Source organism: Anolis sagrei, chromosome 2 (assembly GCF_037176765.1).
Source record: "Anolis sagrei isolate rAnoSag1 chromosome 2, rAnoSag1.mat, whole genome shotgun sequence".
NCBI lineage: Eukaryota > Metazoa > Chordata > Lepidosauria > Squamata > Dactyloidae > Anolis > Anolis sagrei.
Window position 1 is genome coordinate 12,330,046 of NC_090022.1, and position 25,803 is coordinate 12,355,848.

Below are 25,803 nucleotides of genomic sequence, written 5' to 3' on the forward strand. Positions count from 1 at the left end.
GAAGACGTTGCCCAGGGGACGCCCAGATGTCTTGCAATCCTGCAGTGGTGTCTGCGCCCTACACCACTGGAGAAATTACACTGCTTAGCCGGTATTGCACCACCTGACATCCGCCGGGAAGTAGCAGCCAATAGTGAAAGGACCAAGGCAGACACATCTCCAGCTCATCCCCTGTTTGGGTATCAGCCAGCATGTCAACGACTTAAATCAAGAAATAGTTTTCTAAGATCTACAGAGACACTCGCTGGAACACCTCAGCAAGCGAGAGTCCAAAAGTGGCAGGCTCAAACCCAGAACCTCAACCAATGGCTGATACCAAATGAGAGACTCCCCCCTGGGCATACAGAGGACTGGGCGACTTGGAAGGCGCTGAACAGACTGCGCTCTGGCACCACGAGATGCAGAGCCAACCTTCAGAAATGGGGCTACAAAGTGGAATCCTCGACATGCGAGTGTGGAGAGGAGCAAACCACAGACCACCTGCTGCAATGCACCCTGAGCCCTGCCACATGCACAATGGAGGACCTTCTTGCAGCAACACCAGAATCATAGAATCAAAGAGTTGGAAGAGACCTCATGAGCCATCCAGTCCAACCCCCTGCCAAGAAGCAGGAATACTGCATTCAAATCACCCCTGACAGATGGCCATCCAGCCCCTGTTTAAAAGCTTCCAAAGAAGGAGCCTCCACCACACTCCGGGGCAGAGAGTTCCACTGCTGAACGGCTCTCACAGTCAGGATGTTCTTCCTCGTGTTCAGAAGCACTCCAAGTGGCCAGCTACTGGTCAAAGGACATTTAATCAACTACCATACTCACAAATTTTGTATTTTGTCTGTTTGTTTGCTTTGTTCTGTTAGAAATGTAATATAATTGACTGGTTGCCCTGACACGACAAATAAATAAACGTTTGATGGTTATTCTGAGCTGCTGAGGGGGAAAAGGAAGGAGGCTGAGGCTGTTAGGAATTGTGGGAGTTGGAGTCCAAAGCACCTGGAGGGAGGGCCCAAGTTGGCCCAGGCCTGGCTTTGATACCTCCTAAGTCCTTAGATCAGCAGAAACCTAGCCTCAACCTGACAGCCTTTCATAGCAAGGAGCATTGGGTGGGTGCCAGGCCCAGACCCCTCCCAGGAAAGGCATTTCAGGCCTCTGACCAGGCCTCCTTTCAATCCCAGCACACAATCTCCAATGAGGCAGATCTCCCCCTTGAGCCACTCACCAGAACCTCTTCCGGGTAGGGAAAAACACACACATAAGAGGGCGGGGCTTAGCTTCCAACCGGAAGAGGCGGGGCTCAGAGTGACGCCTAGGCAAGCACCTGGACTCCAACTCCCAGAAGCCTCAGCGTCCTCTTCCGGTGGCAAGGAAACAAGCAGTGGATTCAAACTGCAGGGAGAGAGACTCCACCTAAACATCAGGAAGAGCTTCTGGATGGTAAGAGCTGTCCAGCAGTGGAATAGGCTGCTGCCTGGGAGGCCAGTGGGGTTCTTCTCCCTCCTTTTTTAGATGGCCATCTGTCAGGAGTGCTTTTGTGATGTATGTTTCTATGTGGCAGCAGCTGGATTCAATGGCTCTTGTGGTCTCTTCCAGCTCTGATTCCATGAGCCTTTTTCCAGGTGGAATGATGGTAAAAGATTGGACTGTAAACAATATCCCCTTCATCAATAATGTGCTTCTTTGTTGAGGTCTCTATTTTAATAATATTTTCAGTGGGTTGCTCAGAGTTTTCCGGGCAGTCTGGCTATGTTCCAGCATCACGTGTGAAAAAGATCTTGGAGTCCTTGTGGACAAAAAGTTAAACATGAGCCAACAATGTGATGTGGCGGCAAAAAAGCCAATGGGATTTTGGCCTGCATCAATAGGAGCATAGTGTCTAGATCTCGGGAAGTCATGCTACCCCTCTATTCCGCTTTGGTTAGACCACACCTGGAATATTGTGTCCAATTCTGGGCACCACAATTCAAAAGAGATGTTGACAAGCTGGAATGTGTCCAGAGGAGGGTGACTAAAATGATCAAGGGTCTGGAGAACAAGCCCTATGAGGAGTGGCTTAAGGAGCTGGGCATGTTTAGCCTGAAGAAGAGAAGGCTAAGAGGAGACATGATGAGAGCCATGTATAAATATGTGAGGGGAAGCCACAGGGAGGAGGGAGCAAGCTTGTTTTCTGCTTCCCTGGAGACTAGGACACAGAACAATGGCTTCAAACTACAAGAGAGGAGATTCCATCTGAACACGAGGAAGAACTTCCTGACTGTGAGAGCTGTTCAGCAGTGGAACTCTCTGCCCTGGAGTGTGGTAGAGGCTCCTTCTTTGAAAGCTTTTAACCAGAGGCTGGATGGCCATCTGTCAGGGGTGATTTGAATGCAATATTCCTGCTTCTTGGCAGGGGGTTGGACTGGATGGCCCATGAGGTCTCTTCCAACTCTTTGATTCTATGATTCTATGATTGTGGTGTCTTCCAGCTCTGATTCCATGAGCCTTTTCCCAGGTGGAATAATGGTAAAAGATTGGACTGTAAACAATATCCCCTTCATCAATAATGTGTTTCTTTGTTGAGGTCTCTATCTTAATATCAAAAAATCAAAATCAAAACATTTATTTCGGTCATTGACCAGCACAGGAAATAGTGTCACGTTTCCTTACAAACCTGGCATGTTTGGTACATTAAAAATATAAATACAACTACTAAAAACACAATATGGGTGAGGGAACAGAAGGGGAAACAGGGTAAAAACATACAATGTCCAGATCCATCACCAAATTGTAGATTCAGGGAAGACGATTACTGGACACACAGTTGACTTTTGGAACTAGTCATTCCCTGGCGGATTTTGTATGCTGCTGCACAAAACTTTGCGACATTGTAGGTTGTAGCTGAATTAGTATCCGCAAGTAGCAGGGAGGTATAAAATTGTCCTGAATGGCCTGGGTGCTTGTCTATCAGAGGTAAGATAAGCCTGGCACGGGTATCCCTGTAGAACAGGCACTGAAGGAGCACATGTTCTATTGTTTCCACATGACCCGAGTCACAGGGGCAGAGTCTCTCTGGGAAAGGGATCTTCCGGTAGCGGCCTTCGAGTACAGCTGATGGGAGAGCGTGGCATCGGGCCAGGGTGAAAGCCCTGCGATGAATAGGAACCTCTAAGTATGTTAAATATGCCATAGGGGAGGCAAGGTATCTGCTGTCTTCACTGACAAGAAAGGTTGGAGCCGAGGCCAGATCTAGTTGGCGCTCTGTGTCTGTGATACGTTGTTTAATAAGTGCTTTGGCTTGATTGTAATCCATAGCTAATAGTAGACCTGGAGAAAATCCCAACGAGGAGATTTTGGATGCTACCGCCTGCTTCCATGTGGATTGGAAGTCATCCTCCATGGTTAGTGGGGCAAGGCCAAGGGGTGCACGGGACAGTCTGAGCCAGAGGTTAAGTATGGCCACCCACACCCTGGCCTCCACTCTCATAAAACCCGTCTCTAGTCGCAGGGTGGCATTAGAAACACATTTAGGTACCTGCAAGGCCGATCTCAGAAACTTGGACTGAACCACCTCTAATGGGGCAAAACTGGGGAAGGGGCCCAGCTGAGCACCATACAAGAGTTGGGCTAATGACTTGGCTTCAAACAGCTTGAGCGCTGCCGGTGTGAAGTGGCCCCCTCTTGTCCTAAGATATTTAAGAATGGCAATTGAGCTCCCCTGCGCGGTGTTGGATACTTGATCCCCATGAGCTCTTCTGCTACCATTAGATTGGAAAACTACACCTAGATATTTGAAGGATGTAACTTGTTCAATTTTATGACCATCTATGCTCCAAGAGTAAGTCCTGGGCCTATTAGCGAAAGCCATGATTTTGGTTTTATTGTAATTGAGTTGGAGCTGATCTGTGTTGCAATGTTGTATTAATGCTCTCAAAGCTCTTTTGAGCCCAATGGGTGTTCTAGAGAGTACAGCAGCATCATCTGCATAAAGCAGGATGGAGATGTGTCTTCCCGCCAGCTTTGGGGGGTGGAAGTCCATGTTTTGAAGCTGGGCCACTATGGAGTTTATATAGAAGTTGAACAGCAAAGGGGCCAGAATGCAGCCTTGCTTGACACCCTTGCATGTTTCAACAGCCTCAGTGAGGTGGCCCTGTGGGTTGCATCTTACTTTGAGTGTGGTCTTTTCATGAAGTTGGCGTATTAGATATAATAGACGGCGATCAATTGTAGAACTCTCCAGTTTTTCCCAAAGTTTAACTCGCGAGATGGAATCAAATGCTGCTTTAAAGTCAATAAAAGCAGCATACAGTGAGGTTATGTTTTGAGAGGAATATTTTTCCACAAGGTGTTGCAGCACTAGGCACTGATCTATGGTGGATCGACCTTCCCTGAATCCAGCTTGCTCCTCAGCTAATATGCTTTCTTGTTCCAACCAATCTTGGAGTTTCCATTGTAGATGTCTAGCATATAGCTTGCTGATAGTGTTAAGGAGGCTGATTGGTCGATAGTTCGCAGGATCATCCTTTTTCCCTTTCTTTTTATAGATGGGAACAATGATTGCAAGCCCCCAATCCTTGGGGATTTGGCCATGGTTGTCAATACATGTAAAAAGTGAGGCTAGGATGGGGGTCCAGAAATCCAGGTTGTTCTTGATGGCCTCTGCTGGGATAAGATCTTCTCCTGGAGCCTTGCCTGATCGTAGTTGGGCAACCAGGTTCTTAATTTCTGTAGCTGATACAGGTGGCCATGGTGGAAGGTTCTCTGTATCAAAGTTGGGACAGTCCCTTCCAGTAGAGGTGTCCATATAGAGATCCTGGAAATATGCCTCCCAAATCCCCGGAGGGATGTGGGAATCCACAATAGGTTGATCAGATCTTTGGGCATTTGATGTAATATGCCAGAAAGTGGCTGAGTCTTTCTCTTTGACAGCTTTGATAAGCTGAGCCCAGTTGTTTTTCATAGCTTCCTTTTTCTTATATGCGAGCATCTGCTTGTAATGCCTCTTTTGTTGAAGAAGGTCTTGCGCTGCTATTGGTGAGGTATTGGATATGAAGGCCTGATAAGTGGCAACAAGAGCATTTTTAGCATTGACGCAATCTTTATCAAACCAGGGCTTGGAGTATTGCTGTTGCTGCTTCCTTGATGTAAAATTGTTAAACCTTAGGTACTTCTGTATTTCTTGAGTGATGTTCATATAGTTGTCAAGTAGTATGTTGGGGGATGCTGATGATGTCAAGGCAGTCTGTAGCCCCATTAGTCGATCAGAGGCCAGGAGCTCAGATATTCTTTGGTTCAGACAGGGAGTCCATTTGGCCCTGACATGGGTTCCTCCTGATTTGAATGCAATATTCCTGCTTCTTGGCAGGGGGTTGGACTGGATGGCCCATGAGGTCTCTTCCAACTCTTTGATTCTATGATTCTATGATTGTGGTGTCTTCCAGCTCTGATTCCATGAGCCTTTTCCCAGGTGGAATAATGGTAAAAGATTGGACTGTAAACAATATCCCCTTCATCAATAATGTGTTTCTTTGTTGAGGTCTCTATCTTAATAATATTTTCAGTGGGTTCCTCAGAGTTTTCCGGGCAGTCTGGCTATGTTCCAGCATCATTCTCTCCTGACGTTTTCTCACAGCACCCAGGACATTGGACCCTGCACAGGGAAGTGATGGAGAACTTGGGCCTTGTGTCCTCTTTGGGTAAGTCCACACCTTTCGTGAGTTCATCATACTAAGTCTACCTCCCACATGCTCACCCTCATTACTGTCCTTTAAATCTGACTGTATTTAAGATAAATGAGTCATCCTCTCCAACATGTCTCATCTCTGGAATGTCTAGGCTGACAGAGCTTTGTCTAGAGATGTCATATTGCCACTTGATCCAGCTTTAGTTACCCCTTGACTGTATTTATTATTATTATTATTATTTTGTTGTTGTTCATTCGTTCAGTAGTTTCCGACTCTTTGTGACTTCATGGACCAGTCCATGCCAGAGCTCCCTGTCAGTTGTCGCCATTCCCAGCTCCTTCAAGGTCAAGCCAGTCTCTTCAAGGATACCATCCATCCATCTTGCCCTTGGTTGGCCCCTCTTCCTTTTTCCTTCCATTTTCCCCAGCATCATTGTCTTCTCTAAGCTTTCCTTTCTTCTCATGATGTGGCCAAAGTACTTCATCAAAGTACTTCATGTCTGACTCTGGGGTGTGGTGCTCATCTCCATTTCTAAGCCAAAGAGCCAGCGTTGTGGGTAGACACCTCCAAGGTCATGTGGTGGCATGACTGCATGGAGCGCTGTCGGGAGATGGTAGCAGGGTACAAATAAAGGTTTATTATTATTATTATTATTATGGTCCTCCTCTCACATCCATAGGTGACTATGGGGAATACCATGGCTTTGACTATGCAGATCTTTTTTTGCCAGGGTGATGTTTCTACTCTTCACTGTTTTATCAAGATTGGTCATTGCTCTCCTCCCAAGAAGTAAGCGTCTCCTGATTTCCTGGCCGCAGTTTGCATCTGCAGTAATCTTTGCACCTAAAAATACAAAGTCTGTCACGGCCTCCACTATTTCTCCTTCTATTTTCCAGTTGTCAATCATTCTTGTTGCCATAATCTTGGTTTTTTTTATGTTTAGCTGCAACCCAGCTTTTGCGCTTTCTTCTTTCACCTTGATTAGAAGGCTTCTCAGCTCCTCCTCACTTATTATTATTATTATTATTATTATTATTATTATACAACAAGAGTCTACAGAGAGATGAGTCCACAGCAGACAAGATCACTTTGCTGGCTGTTGTAGTGGATCACACGTTGGACACTTCCCAAGTATCTAGCACTATGTGATGTATCGGTCTTCTGCAGCTGACAGATGGTAATTTTGTCAGCGTCGATTGTGTTTAAGTGCAGGCCAAGGTCTTTAGGCACTGCACTCAGTGTGCCGATCCCCACTGGGACCACCTTTACTGGCTTGTGCCAGAGTCTTTGCAGTTCGATCTTCAAATTCTCATATCATGTTAGCTTTTCCAGTTGTTTCTCTTTAATCCTGCTGTCACCTGGGATTGCAACATTGACAATCCATACTTGGTTTTTTAACATGATTGTGAAGTCAGGAGTATTGTGCTCCAAAACTCTGTCTGTCTGAATCCGGAAGTCCCAGAGTAGCTTGACGTGCTTATTTTCTGTAACTTTTTCTGGCTTGTAACTTTTTCCTACCAGTTCTTTGCCGCAGGCAGATAGTATTTGTGGCACAAGTTCAAATGAATCATCTGAGCAACTGTGTTATGCCTCTGCTTATAGTCTGTCTGTATGATCTTCTTGCAGCAGCTGAGGATGTGATCTATTGTTTCACCTGCTTCCTTGCAGAGTCTACACTTGGGATCTGTTGTCGACTTTTCAATTCTGGCTTTGATGGCATTTGTATTATTATTATTATTTACAGTATTTATAGAGGAGCCCCCGGTGGCGCAGTGGGTTAAAGTACTGAGCTGCTGAACTTGCTGACCAAAAGGTCACAGGTTCAAATCTGGGGAGCGGGGAGAGCTCCCGCTGTTAGCCCCAGCTTCTGCCAACCTAGCAGTTCAAAAACATGCAAATGTGAGTAGATCAATAGGTATCGCTCCAGTGGGAAGGTAACGGCACTCCATGCAGTCATGCCTATGGCCACATGACCTTGGAGATGTCTATGGACAACACCAGCTCTTCGGCTTAGAAATGGAGATGATCACCAATCTCCAGTCTGGACTTAATGTCAGGGGAAAGCCTTTACCTTTACAGTATTTATATTCCATCCTTCTCACCGAGAAGAGGATTCAGGGCAGATCAAGGTACTTTGCATATCAATCCAGTTACTGATAGGATTTGAAGTAGTTTCTCTGTGCAGATAACACAGGACATCTTTCTTATAATCAACAGTCCAAAGTCTAAAGCATCTCTCTGTTCTGAGAGTCTAATAGAGTCTGTTCTCTAAAGCATTCTGTTTCAACTTACTTCTAAAAGGATCGAGTTTCTGAAATGGAGTCTGAGCCCTAAATAGTCCCAGATCCAGTCACATGGTCTACAGCCCCTCCCACAACTGTATACCAATACACAAATATACAATACAGTAAGCAATCTGAATTATATACTGTACAGAAGTGTTTATAATAATATGCTTATAACTGTATTTATGTTTGAATTGGTTGCCCTAAGGCTGGAGCGGCCTAGCTGTGAGAAATGTGTTACCATGGAAACGAGGCAGAAGAGGAGGTGGGAGGAGCTTAGAGAGGAAAGGTTTTAAAAAAAGTGACAGTTAGAGTCAGTCAGGGAGAAAGACTCTGAGAGAGCAGCAGAGTCAGGTTTTAGACTCTGAGGAGTGAAGAAGTGAAGAGTCAGGTTTTAGTGTTCGTGAATAGTAGAGATTTCTTCAGCTAGGAAGCTGAAGGGGAAAACCTTGTTAGTTGCTTTAGTTAGAAAGAACTAACATAGGCTTGTTAGGATCGCCAGTCAGGAGGGAGACTGGAGAACTGTGATTTGATCAAGTATAGATCAAATAGAAAGACTATTCATTGCAGGGAACACTGGTTAATAAAGCGCTTCACCACAGCAAGAGTTCATAAGTTGTAACATCGAAAGTCTGAATTGTATCGCAACCAAGTTACATGTAACCATCAAGTATTTGCCAAGCTTAACATCTTCATACTGCAACCATACGCTTTGTTTAAAAATAAACTTGTTCTCTTTGGTTTTTAAAACTGCCTCATCTCCATTAATTCTACGTTCGGTGCACCCACTCTACCAAAATTACCTCACAACACTAACAGAGCCTTTAATACCAGAGCCTTTTACAAATCAGTGGCTCCTCTCTCCTAAACCTAGGCGCTTCCTCACTAGTTGGTAGCGTCTCTCTACAATTGGGTGGCAGCTTCATTACCAGTGGCGGAGGTTCTTTACATATACAAACAAATTACTAGTGGAAGCTTGAAGAAGGTTGCTATTTCCAACAAGATGCATATCTAAATGCCTTAATAATATTGTTCCCTTGGCCAAGTTAGAATAAAAAGCTGCTTTGAGAACCCACAGTGTTTTGAATTTATTTGTTTATTTATTTATTTATTTATTTATTTAATTTACAGCATTTTTACCCTGCCCTTCTCAACCCCCTGGGGGACTCAGAGCGGCTAACAAAGGCAAGAATTCGATGCCACAAATCAATAACACAGTATAAAACCATAAATACATATAGAGTTAAAACAATAGCAATTAATTATAACCAAATTATCACAACAGTCAGTAAAACAATGCTCAGTCCACAAACCCATTGATAGAACAATAAAACCGTATCCTCATATATATCGTCTTTTTGGGTCTATATGAAAGGAATAACAAAATGTGGCATTATAAAGTTGAACTGATGGTAGTACTAACAACCAGTCCTGTTTCATTTTCTCTCCTCCAGTCCATTTTCTCCTGAAAGAGTCAGTTCAAAGCCCTTCTCTGCTGAGGGTGCCATCCCTCATTGGACTCCTTCTTCTGTTGCTTTATATATATTCACAAGGTTTTGCCTCTCCTTCCTAATTTAGAGCTACTCAGAGCTTCTTGTCACCTTCACTTTGCCTATGATTTTGTTTGTGTTTTTATGACTATGGAAAGGCTTCAGGCAGAAATAGAAAAGTGGCTACATAACACCCTGTACAGAAGTGTTTATAATAATATGCTTATAACTGTATTTATGTTTGCATTGGTTGCCCTAAGGCTGGAGCGGCCTAGCTGTGAGAAATGTGTTACCATGGAAACGAGGCAGAAGAGGAGGTGGAAGGAGCTTAGAGAGTGAAGGTTTTAAAAAAAAGTGACAGTTAGAGTCAGTCAGGGGGGAGACTCTGAGAGAGCAGCAGAGTCAGGTTTTAGACTCTGAGGAGTGAAGAAGTGAAGAGTCAGGTTTTAGTGTTCGTGAATAGTAGAGATTTCTTCAGCTAGGAAGCTGAAGGGGAAAACCTTGTTAGTTGCTTTAGTTAGAAAGAACTAACAGAGGCTTGTTAAGATCGCTAGTCGGGAGAAGACTAGAGATCTGTAGTTTGATCAAGGCTAGATCAAACAGAGAGACTATTCACTGCAGGGAACACTGGTTAATAGCGCTTCACCACAGCAAGAGTTCATAAGTTGTAACATCGAAAGTCTGAATTGTATCGCAACCAAGTTACATGTAACCATCAAGTATTGGCCAAGCTTAACATCTTCATACTGCAACCATACGCTTTGTTTAAAAATAAACTTGTTCTCTTTGGTTTTTAAAGCTGCCTCATCTCCATTAATTCTACGTTCGGTGCACCCACTCTACCAAAATTACCTCACAACACAAAGAGAGCCTTTAATACCAGAGCCTTTTACAAATCAGTGGCTCCTCTCTCCTAAACCTAGTCGCTTCCTCACTAATTGGTAGTGTCCCTTTGCAATTTGGTGGCAGACGACGGGATTCGTTTAACAACTGATCAAGTGCCTTAAGATTATTTTAAGAATAAGTTGTGAGGTAAAAGATATTGGAATATGGCTACCAGGCGACAGAGAAAGCTTGTTGAGGAAACAGAGGGAGACCAAGAAGGAAGTTCGGGCTCTGAGGCGGAAACGGAGCCAGGGCCTGTGTCAGAAATGGCTTATAAGTACAAACTAGAGATGAAACGATTGGAGATGGAGAGAGAGGTGAAACAAAGAGAATTTGAAGAAAGACAGAAAGAGAGAGAACAGGAGATGGAATTGAAGAGAATGGAATTTGAGCTGCAGAAGCAAAGATTGGCTTTGTCTCAAACATCCAGTGACATCCAGGAAGGGAGATCTGGAGTGGATACCCCAGATTTGATAAAGAGATTCCCTAAATTTACCAAGGATGACGATGTAGAGAAATTTTTGATCTCTTTCGAGAGATGTTGTAAAGATTTTGGGGTTGCTAAGGAAAAATGGATGATATATCTAAGGCCACAGATAACTGGAAGACTTTTACAGATTTATGGAGATTTGCCTGAGGGGTCTTATGGAGATTATGATTTATTTAAGAAACAAATTCTACAAGAGTTTCGATTAACTCCTGAATTCTACAGATTTAAGTTCAGGACCCTAAAGAGAGATAAAACCCAAAGTTTTGCTCAGGTGGCCTCTAAATTGTCGCAACTGTTCGATAGTTGGCTAAGGACGTCTGAGGTGGAAGATTACCAACAGCTGAGAGAACTTTTAAAGTTGGAACAATTTTTTCAATTAGTGCCTTATGATATTCGCTGGGTGATTCAGGATCGCAAACCATCCACTATAGTAGAGGCAGCGGTTATGGTAGATCAAATAATAACCCTAAAAGAAGGATTCAAAAGGGAAGATCTGCCAAGTGATAAAAGAACAAATAGGCAGCCATTTTACCAACAACAAACGCACCCACAGCAAGAAAAAGGTTCTGACATAGAAAACACCACCTGGAGGAGGCAGGGTGTAACAAGTCAAACTGCTCCTGAGGGAAAAAGAAGGTGCTTTCAGTGTGGAAAGTGGGACCATATAAAGTATCAATGTCCCCTTTTAAGAAAAGAGAAAATAACCCTCTTTGTGAATAAAGTAAAAGAAACACAAAAAGCAGAACCAGATACTTTGTCAAAGGAGAGTTCAGAATCAGAGCCTCAAGAGAAACAGTGTTTGTTCATCTTGTCAAACACCCCATCTAAGGATTACTTAGAATCCATTTCCATTGACAACAAAGACGTGAAAGGACTTCGAGATACAGGCTCCGAAGTATGTATAGTACATCCAGAAATAATACCTCAGAAATTTCAGCGGCCTACCTCTGAAATAAGATTAAAAGGTTTGGGACCTGCGATACCAACAGCAGTGGTGACTTTGCCAATAGAATATGGAGGATGGAAGGGTATGTGGGATTTTGCAGTCAGTCCTGACATACCATACAGATGTTTAATTGGAAATGATCTGGCTAAGAAGATTGAAAACTGGAGGATGACGTGTGAGGAGGAAGAATATAATAACAAAAGCCCTGATCAAAAAGCCAAGTGTTTTGCCATACAGCAGGATGGGGATGAGAGTCCGGAATCCAGCGCTACGGTTGCTGAGCTTGTTAAGAAGACGGGAGGAGTTGGAGAAATTCGGCAGGAACAAGGAGCCGATGAATCTCTAAAACCTCTGTTCGCTTTGGCTCAAAACCCCACAGTATTGGCAAAAGGACAGCCCTCCGAGTTTGTGTTAAAGAATGGTGTCTTATATAGAGAAACCAGAAATGTGAAGTCAGCAGAAGGATCAGTGACATGTAATCAAATTGTAGTGCCTCAAAGTTTTAGAGAACAGCTGATGAGGGTGGCACACGAGAACCCTCAAGGTGGACATTTGGGTGTGAGGAAAACCACAAAGAGAATCACTAAGAACTTTTATTGGCCTGGCATGTTCCAGAAGATCAAAGAGTTTTGCCAGTCTTGTGATATCTGCCAAAGATTAAGTACTGGAAGGGATAAAATTAAAGCTCCTATGATCCCTATGCCGATAATTGGAGAACCATTTTACAGAGTGGGCATTGACATAGTGGGTCCTCTTTGTAAGCCAAGCAGACGTGGTTACAGATACATTTTAACCATGATTGACTATGCCACAAGATATCCAGAGGCTGTAGCTCTAACTAACATCGAGACAACAACGATTGCAAATGCACTGTTATCCATGTGGGGAAGAACTGGTTATCCTAGAGAATTGGTTTCGGATTTGGGAACTCAATTTACTTCCAGACTTATGTCGAAATTGCTTGAGTTATGTGGAATCAGACACCTGACTTCAACAGCTTATCACCCACAGACAAATGGTCTAGTTGAAAATCTGAACAAGACTTTAGTCAAAATGATAAAGTCTTACAGTCAAAAGAAGCCATACGACTGGGACGTCAAATTGCAACAACTGTTATTCGCCTACAGGACCGTCCCTCATGACAGTACTGGCTACAGTCCATTTGAATTGCTATATGGAAGGAAAGCTCGTGGTCCATTAGACCTGATAAAGGAATATTGGGAGGAAAGTCCGGCAACAGATCCAGTTCCAGTGTCGGAGTATTTAAAGGATCTTCAATCAACAATGCAACTGGCTAGGGACATTGCACAAGGACATTTGCTTGTGGCTCAGCAGAGACAAAAAGACTATTATGATTCTACTGCTAAGCCAAAGATCTTCAACATCGGAGATGAAGTTTTATTTTTATCTCCCAACAAAACCAACAAACTTCAATTGGATTGGTCGGGACCCTGGAAGATCACCAGGAAGCACAACCAAATAAACTATGATATTTATGATGAACATTCAAATGTAGAAAGAAGAGTTCATGTAAACATGTTAAAGCCTTATGTTGGAAGGTCTGCTAATGTATATTTTGTTGTTTCGGAAGAAGAATCCGGTCCCTTCTCTTTTTGGGAGGGTGATCGTAAACAGTACAAAAATTTGGATCTGGTGTTAAGCAGGTTGAGAGAAGCAGGGTTAACTATTAAAGCTTCTAAGTGTAAGATAGGATACAATATTACCAAGTATTTAGGACATTTAGTGGGAGGAGGTCATATTCGACCTGACCCTACTAAAGTGGCAGTTATTCACCAGTGGCCAGTGCCCAAAACAAAAAAACAGGTTAGGGCATTCCTTGGATTGGCTGGTTACTATCACAAATTTATTCCATCTTTTAGTAATTTGGCAGCCCCTCTTTCGGATCTTACCAAAAAGAAGAACCCGAACCAGGTAATTTGGACTCCAAATTGTCAAACTGCCATGGATCAATTTGAAGAAATCCATTACATCGGATTCTGTCCTAATGGCACCAGATTTTGATAAACCTTTTATTCTAACATGTGATGCATCAGATACTGGGCTAGGAGCTGTCCTAAGCCAGTTAGATGTAGAGGGTGAGGACAGACCTATTTTGTTTTTGAGTAAAAAATGGCATTCTAATGAATATAGTATGTCAACAATTGAAAAAGAATGCTATGCCATCATCTGGTCAGTTAAAAAACTAAAACCATATTTGTGGGGGAGAAAGTTTACCTTACAAACGGACCATGCTCCATTAAGATGGCTAGATAATGTGAAAGGTACGAATAACAAATTGTTGAGATGGAGTTTATGTTTACAGGATTTTACATTTGAAATTAAACATGTTTCAGGTAAACGGAACATAGTTGCAGACACCTTATCTAGAATTTCGTAAGGTTAAAGGTTTGTATGTATGTATAAATTGTAATGCTTTTAACCATAATATGTTTGCCTTTCAGAAATGTTGTATATGTATATACTGTTGGATAATATGTAGAATTATTTTTGCCATTCCGGGATTGAGAATGGTCCAAAAATAATTTTTCTGGGGGGGAAGGTGTACAGAAGTGTTTATAATAATATGCTTATAACTGTATTTATGTTTGCATTGGTTGCCCTAAGGCTGGAGCGGCCTAGCTGTGAGAAATGTGTTACCATGGAAACGAGGCAGAAGAGGAGGTGGGAGGAGCTTAGAGAGTGAAGGTTTTAAAAAAAGTGACAGTTAGAGTCAGTCAGGGGGGAGACTCTGAGAGAGCAGCAGAGTCAGGTTTTAGACTCTGAGGAGTGAAGAAGTGAAGAGTCAGTTTTTAGTGTTCGTGAATAGTAGAGATTTCTTCAGCTAGGAAGCTGAAGGGGAAAACCTTGTTAGTTGCTTTAGTTAGAAAGAACTAACAGAGGCTTGTTAAGATCGCTAGTCGGGAGAAGACTAGAGATCTGTAGTTTGATCAAGGCTAGATCAAACAGAGAGACTATTCACTGCAAGGAACACTGGTTAATAGCGCTTCACCACAGCAAGAGTTCATAAGTTGTAACATCGAAAGTCTGAATTGTATCGCAACCAAGTTACATGTAACCATCAAGTATTGGCCAAGCTTAACATCTTCATACTGCAACCATACGCTTTGTTTAAAAATAAACTTGTTCTCTTTGGTTTTTAAAGCTGCCTCATCTCCATTAATTCTACGTTCGGTACACCCACTCTACCAAAATTACCTCACAACACAAAGAGAGCCTTTAATACCAGAGCCTTTTACAAATCAGTGGCTCCTCTCTCCTAAACCTAGTCGCTTCCTCACTAATTGGTAGTGTCCCTTTGCACACCCTCTTTCTGCTTTTGTGTCCTTCACAGGAGACGGAACAAGGGCATGGACAACACAGGATGCATCATTACATGATTGCAATACTTTTGGCGCAGCTTCAGTGAGACTGGATCAGGTAAAAGGAAGGATCCCTGGAAGGCTGGTTGACCCTGAATCCTGTATTTCCATGGACCTGATATAATATTTTCTGTCCATGAGGCTTCCTTAGGAGCCCCCGGTGGCGCAGTGGGTTAAACCCCTGTGCCGGCAGGACTGAAGACCGACAGGTCACAGGTTTGAATCAGGGGAGAGGTGGATGAGCTCCCTCTATCAGCTCCAGCTCCTCATGCGGGGACATGAGAGAAGCCTCCCACAAGGATGATAAAAACATCAAATCATCCAGGTGTCCCCTGGGCAACGTCCTTGCAGACGGCCAAGTCTCTCACACCAGAAGCAACTTGCAGTCACTCCTGATACAACCAAAAAAAAAAAATGAGGCTTCCTTAACTGAGGTGAAATGGGGTACTTCTCTTAGGTGTGCGGAGGGCCAATCAGATTAAGCCTGTGTCTTAAATGCTTACATTTTGGATTTGGTGATCCAGAGGCAATGGCCCATTGAAATATGTATGATAGACGATTGAATTGAAATGGTTTTATTGTTCAGTATCAGTCAATCGTGCCGACAGAAGAAATGTTTGCCTGCGCCTTTCTCTAGGCTGAGAGAGTGTGACTCACTCAAGACAACCATTTATTAATAACTAGCTAGCGTAACTACTATTGTCTGGGTATGCATTTTCTAATGCTAATTATTAGGCATACCAATTGTTAGCATTATGATTTTATAATTGCTCAGCAGAATAAGTTGGAATGAGTTTTTCAATATTTACTTGCTGCTTGCATTTTGTTAATCAGCAGAGTATTTTTTCCATATTAATGTGATTGCATAGTAAACACAAATCTTACGTAATATGTTTAATTAACTGATATTAATTGAAACTTCCTTTTTATAATATGACTTATTTGCATAAGTTTATTCATAACTTTACTTGAAAAATAAGGTGCCAAAAAACCTATCTGTGACTCAGAGCGGTTTAGCCTATTTTAACTTTGGCTCGTTAGTGCTGCCAAGTTGTGCAGACCTGATCTAGAGTTGTTTTTTATAGGCAAACTAGCTGTGCCCTGCCACACGTTGCTGTGGCTTAAAGTAAGATTTTTTGAAGTAGAAGTAGCTGTCTGGACTATTATGAAAGAGAGGTACCTACTTATTCCTTGCCCCCTTTTTCTTTCCCTTCTTCTTTTTCTCCTTTCTTCCTTCTCTCCCTCTTTCTTTCATTGCTTCCTTCACTCTTTGGTTCCATCCTTCCTTCTCTTTCCTTCCTTCCGTCTCCCTTTCTCTCCATCTTCCCTTCTCTCCTTTTTCCCCTCCGTGTTTCCTTCATTCTTACACTTTTTATTTCCTTTCCCCTTCTTTCCTTCTTTACCTCTTTCCTGCCTTTCCTCCCATTTTTCTTTCTTTTCCTCTTTCTCTTCTTCCTTCCTTCAGCACCTCTTTCTTTCCTTCCTTCCCTCTTTTCCTCCCTCTTTCGTTCATTCCCTCCCTCTCTCTTTCGTCCCTTCCTCCTTGCCCTCCTTCCTTTCTTCCCTCTTTCCCCCCCTGCCTTCTCCTGTTCTTCCTTCCCATCTTCCTTCCTTCTTTCTTCCATGTTTGGGAGGTCTCGGCTTCAGAGGTGCCTCTTGTTGTTTCTCCCTCCTGTTGCTTTCTGCCTGCAGCCTAGGCGCCCGGGACATCTTCCCCTTCCCTTGGGCTCTGGGCCACTTCTCCCACCGCCGGCACCACTGCCACCATCATCTTGGGCTCCCTTGGTAGCTGGCAGACAGTGCCCACCAAGGCCAGAGTGCATTGATAGCGGGCACCCCAGGCAGGTGGTTGCCATTGATCACTCCGCTATCCGGTATTCATCCTTGGAGGCGAAACAGAGGGAACAGAAGAGACAGTGCAGGAAACACTAAGTGTTTTGAACTTCAATTCCCAGGTCCCTTTCTCATTGTCCAAGGTAGCAGAGGCTTCTGGGAGTTGAAGTCTAGTGTGTGGAAATCACTGTGAGGAGCTGAGCCTCCGTCTTTGGGCCTTATGGAGCCACCTGGAATTCATGGTGGCTCCAGGTGCTGCCGGGGCTTGCCTCACCAAGCCTCCATGTCCTCCGTTGGGCCAGGCCTTCTCCTTCCTTCCCTATTTCCTTTCCTCAACCCCTTCCCCAAAAGAAAGAGACTCTGCCTTGCTGCATGGAAAGGCACTCCATAGCTAGGCTTCTCTTCCCTCACAACTGGTTGGTGTGTCATTCTGCGTGACCGCATCTCCGTCTAGGAACCCACGCGTTCACTTCGGTCATCTGGAGAGGCCCTGCACGTGATCTCACCTGCGTCGCAAGCGCGTTTGGTGGGGACACGAGACAGGGCCTTTTCTGTGGTGGCCCCCCGACTCTGGAACACCCTCCCCAAAGATCTTAGACAGGTCCCTACATTGGCAGTCTTCAGAAAGAACTTGAAGACCTGGCTGTTCCGATGTGCCTTCCCAGAATAGGAAATCTCCAATACCAAGTCCCAGAAGCACTTTACTAGAATTGAGATTGCCGCACACTGCACACTGCACTTGCCCTATAAGCCTTATATACCACCTGTCACATCAGCACTTTTAATCCTGTACCCATTACTCTGGCCCGGCCCAGTTTTATTGTGTCTTAGAGTATTGTTTATTGCTTGTTGTTTATATTGCTTTAACTGTTTAATTTGCCTTAGGTTTTGTATTGTTATATTGTGTGTTGAGGCCTTGGCCTTTGTAAGCTGCATCGAGTCCTTCGGGAGATCCTAGCGGGGTACAAATAAAGTTTAATAATAATAATAATAATAATAGTAATTCTCGTACACTGGGGAGGGGGGCTTTTGTGCATGCTCTGTAAGGTATTTTTCTTTGGGGGGTGTTTTAAGTTATTTCCCCTTCATTTTTTAAGGGTTTTTTTGTTGAAAGACATAGATTGGATTACTATGTGTTTTGCTGCCAAATTTGGTGTCAATTTGTCCAGTGGTTTTTTAGTTATGTTAATCCCAGAAACAAACATTACATTTTTATTTATATAGACGTGGGTCTTTTCCGCTCATATATGGTTTCTGAATGCATATAATAATACCCTGAGTAATACGGAAGACCTTGCTCATTTCCCATGTGAATATCCTGAATTTCCAGTACTTAAGAATACTTAAGTAGAACGTTGATGCGAACTGTGACTGTCTGGTTCAACCACCATCACAAAAGGTAATGGCAGGTGAAGGCCAATAGGATCTAGATGAGCTATGAAGTGGCCAGGATCCTGAATTTCCTCAGTCTGGGAGAGTGGAGTAAGGGACTATGTCTCACTTCAATAACCTTTCTTTCTCCAGGTGACCTTTGAGGAGGTGGCTGTGTTTTTCTCAGAGGAGGAGTGGGTCTTGCTGGACCCAGGGCAATGGGCCCTGCACAGGGAAGTCATGGAGGAGAATCTGGGCCTTGTGTCTTCTCTGGGTAGGTCCACTTATTTCTAGTGACTCATCAAGTGTATATCTGACAACAGTCACAACTGTCTCTGAATTTATTGTTTATTTTGTGTCCGGCACTTGGATGAGATGGTTAAGAACAACTACAATAACAATTTTATGTATTTTAATCGTTTTCTCAGCGTTTGTGTCTTAATTGGTCAGGCTATAACCCAGCTGGTAAATTACCAGCAGCAGCAATAAGATCTACCAACTGAAAGGTTCAAAGCACGGGTTGGAGTAAGAACCCCACTGTCAGCCCAGCTCACTGTTTATCTAAGCAGTTTGAAAACAGCTTAGACCTGTAAGTAGAGAAATTAAGTACCGCTAAGAAGCGGGGGAGGTATTTTACAACACCATAAAAGAAAAAAGCCAGAAAAGATGTGGCAACCAAAAGAAAGGAGGAAGTTCTGATGGCTTTTCATCAGAGGATGGAGTGACAGCACCCCCTGTGGCTGGATTGAGCACAACCTCCAAGGTGCCGAAAAGCTGGACGTCAACACAACATACCTCCTTTCTGTCTGTTCTCTCCTTGTTTGTCCAAAATGGAATTGAATGTTTGCTGTGTATATTATTATTATTAATTGTTAATGATGTTATCAGTATAATTATGTTTATCTGACTATTCATATTCTGTTTTCTATTTTGATGTTTATTTCTCTTTTGTCATAAGTTTAGGGTTATTATTTTGTATTATTTGGTATTATTTTTGAGATGTTTGAATGTTGTGGCGGAATGAAAATCACGCATAGTTCACGTCTTTACCAATCCACACACTGCCTTGCTAGAGAAAGGATATGCCATGCAGATGATCAGTAAATAATAAGTTGTTTACTCTTTGTTGTGCAGAGCAACATATATATAGTCATGAGAACAGCTGCATTGACTCACACAATGTCCTTTGAGAGAGATTCAAATGGTCCTTGGGTGTCCATGTGAGAGATCTTCCTCCAGTAGCCACGAAGCAAAAAAATACAAACTGTCTTGGCAAGCGGGGTATAAATAAAGATTAGCACAATAATAATAATAATAATAATAATAATAATAATAATAATAATAATAATAATCTAGGAGCTTAAGATCGTCTGCTCTTGATCCCGCCTGCCTTGCAAGTGCGATTGGCAGAGACGAAGGACAGGGCCTTCTCAGTGGTGGCCCCCAGGCTATGGAACCCCCTCCCCAGGGATATTAGATTGGCCCCCTCCCTCCTGACTTTCCGATAAAAAGTAAAGACCTGACTCTTTAAGCAAGCTTTTGAGAATGCTTAAAGATAACACAGAACTATGAATGATGAACTTGGAATGGCCAGACAATGTTACTGGATAACGTTTTTAACAAGATGACACTGATGATTAAATGCTTTAATGGTTTTTATTTATGTTGTATATTGCAATGTTGATTGTTTTTAATGGCACTTTTATGAATGCCTGACATCAAATTGTGCCAATCTGTAACCCGCCTTGAGTTGCCATATGGCTGAGAAAGGCGGGCTATAAATATCATAAACAAACAAACAAACAAATATTTTTTTACCTGCTCCAAAAATGTTTCCGTTTCTACATTCAGTATTTGCACAATGTAGGTATTTTAGATAATAACTAAGTTGTGTTGAGCCTTGGACTTGGAAAAGACAATATATATTTATGTATTTATAACACCAGCATCACTGCGAGGATCAGTGTCCTTGTCTGACCAGTTCTTTCCCTCCTTTCCAGATGTTGAAGAGGCACTTGGTGAGAATGAAGAGGAACCAAGCAGGATGTTGCCCAAAATAGCCGGTTATCAACTGATGTACGAGAATGAAAGGAACCCTGAGTTTCAAGGGAAACCTTTTCTGGGTGGGAAAGTCAGAGGATTCTCGGGACAGGAAATGACACCAAAAATAAAGGAAAGAAATAGATATATATGCCTTCTATGTGGAAGAAGCTCCAGTCTGAAAGAAAGTCTTGACTGTCATGTGAGAACTCACAGAGGAGTGATTTCTTTCAGTGGTGGTGAGCAAGGAAAGATCATAAGTGTTCGGGAAGCCTCCATTTCCCATCAAAAAAACTACACAAGTGGGAAACCATTTCAGTGCTTGGAATGTGGAAAGGTCTTCAGTCTGAGGAAACTCCTCACTTGCCATCAAGCAATCCACAGAAGGAAGAAGCCATTTAAATGCTTGGAGTGTGGCAATAGCTACAGGGACAAGTCCGAGCTCACAATTCATCAGAGAACTCACACAGGAGAGAAACCCTTTAAATGCTCGGAGTGTGGAAAGAGCTTCAGTCAGAAATCCCACCTCACTGTTCATCAACGAGTCCACACAGGTGGGAATCCATATCAATGCTTGGAGTGTGGGAAGAGCTTCAGGTACAAGTCAGAACTCGCTGTTCATCAAAGAAGGCACACAGGGGAGAAACCCTTTGAATGCTTGGAGTGTGGGAAGAGGTTCACTCACAAGTCACATCTCCGTGGTCATCAAAGAATTCACACCGGGGATAAACCCTTTAAATGCTCCGAGTGTGGAAAGAGCTTCAGATGGAAGATCACTTTTATGTGCCATCAAAGATGTCATACAGGCAAGAAGCCATTTACTTGCACACAGTGTGGAAAGAACTTCAGGTGGAAAGTGAGTCTCAAGGGTCATCAAAGAAGTCATACAGGGGAAAAACTATTTAAATGCTCAGAATGTGGAAAGAGTTTCAAATGGAAGAAAAATCTTGTGTTTCATCAAGAACATCACATAGGCAAGGAGCCATTCAAATGCATGCTGTGTGGAAAGAGCTTTGCTAGAAAGACATATCTAACTCGTCACCAAAGAAGTCATATAGTTGGGAAGCCATTTCAATGCTTGGATTGTGGAAAGAGCTTCAGGCGGAAAACAGGCCTTACTTGTCATCAAAGAACTCCTAGTGGAGAGAAACCCTTGAAGTGCTTGGAGTGCGGAAAGAAGTTTAATCAGAGGTCATGCTTGACTTATCATCAAAGAAGCCATGTAGAGGAGAAACCATTTCAATGCTTAGAGTGTGGAAAGAGTCTCAGTCGCAAGCGAAACCTTATTATCCATCAAAGATGTCATGTAGGTGAGAAGCCATTTAAATGCTTAGAGTGTGGAAAGAGCTTCAGGTGGAAGACGAGTCTGATGTTTCACCAAGAACGTCATCTGGGCGAGAAGCCATTTCAGTGCACGCAGTGTGGAAAGAGCTTTAGGTGGAAAGTTAGTTTTAGGTGTCATCAAAAAATTCATATCGAGGAAAAGCTATTTAAATGCTTGGAGTGTGGAAAGAGCTTTGGTCAGAAGTCACGCCTGATTTGCCACCAAAGAATTCATACAGGGGAGAAACCATTTCAGTGCTTAGAGTGTGAAAAGAGCTTCATCTCGAAGAAAAGTCTGAAGGATCATCAAACGAGTCATACCGGGGAGAAACCGTTTCAGTGTTTAGAGTGTGGAAAGAGTTTCAGGTGGAAGAAAAGTCTTCAACATCATCAAAACAGTCACACCGGGGAGAAACCATTTAAGTGTTTAGAGTGTGGGAAGAGCTTCACCTCCAAGAAAAATCTTATGTGTCATGAAGAACGTCATTCAGGCGAGAAGCCGTTTAAATGCATGCAGTGCGGGAAGAGCTTCAAATGGAAAGTAAACCTCACAGGTCATCAAAAAATTCATGTGGAGGGGAAACGATTTAAATGCCTGAAATGTGGAAAGAGCTTCAGTCAGAAGTCAAACTTGACTTCTCATCAAATTATTCATACAGGGGAGAAACCATTTCCGTGCTTGGAGTGTGGAAAGAGCTTCAGATGGAAGAGAAGTCTTACAAATCATCAAAGGTGTCATACAAGCGAAAATCCATTTGAATGTGTGCAATGTGGAAAGAGCTTCGCAAGGAAAACATACCTGACTCGTCATCAAATAAGTCACAGCAAAGAGGACCTATTTAAATGTCCAGAGTGTGGGAAGAGCTTCACTAGGAAGGAACATCTGACCTGTCATCAAAGACTTCATACAGGGGAGAACCTATTTGAGTGCTTAGAGTGTGGAAAGAAGTTCAATCGGAAGCAAATCCTCATTGTTCATCAAAGAATTCACATGGAGCAGAAACCTTTTCCGTGCTTGGAGTGTGGAAAGAGGTTCAGTCAGAAGTCACACCTTGTTTATCATCAAAGAAGACATGCAGGGAAGAAGCCACCTCAGGCTTTAGACAATATGAGAAGAGATTCAGTGTGTGCCAGAGAATAAATAATATAACTTTTTTATATTCTGCTCTATCTCCCCGAGGGGACTCGGGGTGGATTACAGAATACATATACGGCAAACATTCAATGCCGTTTTACAATTAACAGGACAGACAATACATAAGCAGAAGTTTATTTTCAGGTCCCAATTCAAGGTGCAGGTTCTTACCTACAAAGCCCTGAACGGTTTGGTGCCCGCCTACCTTCGTGACCACATTTTCTTTTATGATCCCACACAATCCCTTTGATCTTCTGGAGAGGCCCTTCTCTCATTCCTGCCCCCATTGCAAGTGCGACTTGTGGGGACGAGGGAGAGGGCCTTCTCTGTGGTGGCCCCTCAGTTCTGGAACTCACTCTCCAGAGAACTCAGGCAAGCCCCACCCTTTAGGAAGTCTGAAAACTTGGCTATTCCAATGTGCCTTCAATGAATGAACAATAATCCCTGACCTTGACCAAACCCTACATAAAATGCCCTCGGAAGCACTTTATCTCATCTTCTAGTGCAATTGAACCTCATTTTCGTCCCACTAATCCTCTGTTGATACATTACACGGCCTGCTCACCCAGTGTTTTTATTTATTTATTTATTTATTTATTTATTTATTTATTTATTTATTTGCTTACTATATTTGTATCCCACCCCTCTCACCCCGCAGGTGACTCAGGGCAGTTAACAGAGGCAACAGATTAAAAGTTTTTAAACTTTCAATCTTTGCAACTTGCCCTGCCCAGTGCGATTTTATTTTTTTGTGATTCAAATACTGTGGTCTTATATTGTTTGGTGTGTTCATTAGTATTGTTTTCAGTATTTATTTTTTATTTTCATAATATTTTGCCATTTGTATTTTATGTTGTATACTAGCCGTCCCCTGCCACGCATTGCTGTGGCCCACTCTAGTCATGGGGGTTCTGTGTGGGAGGTTTGGCCCAATTCTATCGTTGGTGGGGTTCAGAATGCGCCGTGATTTTAGGTGAACTACAAATCCCAGCAACTACAACTCCCAAATGTCAAGATTCTATTTTCCCCAAACTCCACCAGTGTTCACATTTGGGCATATTGATTATTAGTGTAGAGTTTGGTCCAGATCCATCATGGTTTGAGTCCACAGTGCTCTCTGGATGTAGGTGAACTACAACTCCAAAACCAAAGGACACTGCCCACCAAACCCTTCCAGTATTTTCTGTTGGTCATGGGAGAACTATGTGCCAAGTTTGGTTCAATTCCATCATTGGTGGGGTTCAGAATGCTCTTTGATTGTAGGTGAACTATAAATCCCAGCAACTACAACTCTCAAATGACAACATCAATTTTTTTGGAGTGAAGGACATACACTGGGTTGTTAGGTGTCTTGTGGCCAAATTTGGCGCCCATTCGTCCAGTGGTTTTTGAGTTCTGTTAATTCCACAAACGAACATTACATTTTTATTTATATAGATTTGCTCTGCTGTACTGTTGGGCTTGGCCTCATGTAAGCCACCCGAGTCCCCTTGGGGAGATGGTGGCAAGGTATAAATAAAATTACTATTATTATTATTATTATTATTATTATTATTATTAGTAATAGTAGTAGTAGTAGTAGTAGTAGTAAAGGCTTTCCCCATCTTTTTCCATTTCCGGCATCTGGAGGCTGTGATTGTTTGTTAAACAAGGGCGTGGAGAGTTCTGCCACTCCATCTTCCATGCCGAGGAACTTTTGATGTCCTCCTGATGTCCTTATGGGTCCTTATTACCTCCTCGCTTAAAGCAGTACCTATTTATCTACTCACATTTCCGATTTCGACTTGCTAGGTGGGCAGAAGCTGGGACTGATGTTTGGGGGCTCATCCCAACCTGAGCTTGAACTGCCAATCGTTTGATCAGCAAGATTTTCTGCAGCTTAGTGTGCAGAATAGCCTATGGCAGTGGTTCTCAACCTTGGGTCCCCAGATGTCTTTGGCCTACAACTCCCAGAAATCCCAGCCAGTTTACCAGCTGTTAGGATTTCTGGGAATTGTAGGCCAAAAACATGTGGGGACCCAAGGTTGAGAACCACTGGCCTATGGCTTCTTGACTTACAAACTGAAGCAAAAATAAGCTACCTTTCAGATGGAAGAAACTGGAAGGCATTACTTGTAAATAAATAAATACACCTATGGGGATGTTTGGTGGGAAAACCTTAGAACTGTCTTCTTAGGATTTGTGGAAAGATGGAATAAACGACTTGTTTCCAGTTATTGACCTTTGTCAGCTTGCCTTTCATTCCTAGAGCTTCCAGAGTCTGAAATGCTATCGAGTTTGCAGTGGAACAGAATGTCGTTTCCAACTGTTGAATATGTATAACTCTTCAGGTGCAGCCACTCCCACAGCCCACAAGTCTTTGGTATACTTAAGAGGAAGAAGAATGGAATAAGGACCCTCTTATGTCTTACCTTTTCATAGAATCATAGAGTTGAAGGAGACCTCATGGGCCATCCAGTCCAACCCCATTCTGCCAAGAAGCAGGACAATTGCATTCAAAGCACCCCCAATACATGGCCATCCAGCCTCTGTTCAAAAACCTCCGTAGAAGGAGCCTTCACCACACTTTGGGGTAGAGAGTTCCACTGCTGAACAGCTCCTCGCAGTCAGGAAGTTCTTCCTCATGTTCAGATGGAATCTCCTCTCTTGTAGTTTGAAGCCATTGTTCCATTGCGTCCTAGTCTCCAGGGTAGCAGAAAACAAGCTTGCTCCCTCCTCTTTATGACTACCCCTCACATATTAATACATGGCTATCATGTCTCCTCTCGGCCGTCTCTTCTGCAGGCTAAATATGCCCAGCTCTTTAAGCCACTCCTCATAGGGCTTGTTCTCCAGACCCTTGATCATTTTAGTGGCCCTCCTCTGGACACATTCTAGCTTGTCAACACCTCCCTTCAATTATGATGCCCAGAACTGGACACAGTATTCCAAATGTGGTCTAACTTTGCTACCGGGCCCAATTCAAGGTGCT

General features: G+C 43.1%; 3 protein-coding genes across 3 annotated transcripts in view; all 3 read left to right on the top strand.

Moving 5' to 3' along the window:
• The window catches only part of LOC132767726 (zinc finger protein 665-like), a 147,481-nt gene that overhangs the window by 60,075 nt on the left and 61,603 nt on the right, over positions 1 to 25,803 (top strand). The gene's annotated exons all lie outside the window — the stretch shown is intronic.
• LOC132765982 (zinc finger protein 585A-like) lies at positions 1,272 to 25,048 on the top strand. The gene is made up of 5 exons (XM_067465151.1): positions 1,272 to 1,431; positions 5,603 to 5,666; positions 15,103 to 15,188; positions 18,488 to 18,608; positions 20,335 to 25,048. Exons 1-5 carry the CDS (start codon positions 1,429 to 1,431, stop codon positions 22,836 to 22,838), a joined length of 2,778 nt encoding a protein of 925 aa, XP_067321252.1. The 5' UTR covers positions 1,272 to 1,428; the 3' UTR covers positions 22,839 to 25,048.
• On the top strand, positions 10,383 to 11,495 carry LOC137096312 (uncharacterized; the record flags this gene model as incomplete). The annotated part of the gene is made up of 1 exon (XM_067465454.1): positions 10,383 to 11,495. A coding segment is annotated over exon 1 (1,017 nt), but the record flags the coding sequence as incomplete, so codon positions are not given.

Bases quoted from the DNA above. Each gene is read 5' to 3' on its own strand.
- LOC132765982 (XM_067465151.1), top strand. The intron at 5,667-15,102 runs GTAAGTCCACAC...TGTCCTTCACAG, and splicing joins GGGCCTTGTGTCCTCTTTGG to GAGACGGAACAAGGGCATGG. The intron at 15,189-18,487 runs GTAAAAGGAAGG...TTCTTTCTCCAG, and splicing joins CTTCAGTGAGACTGGATCAG to GTGACCTTTGAGGAGGTGGC.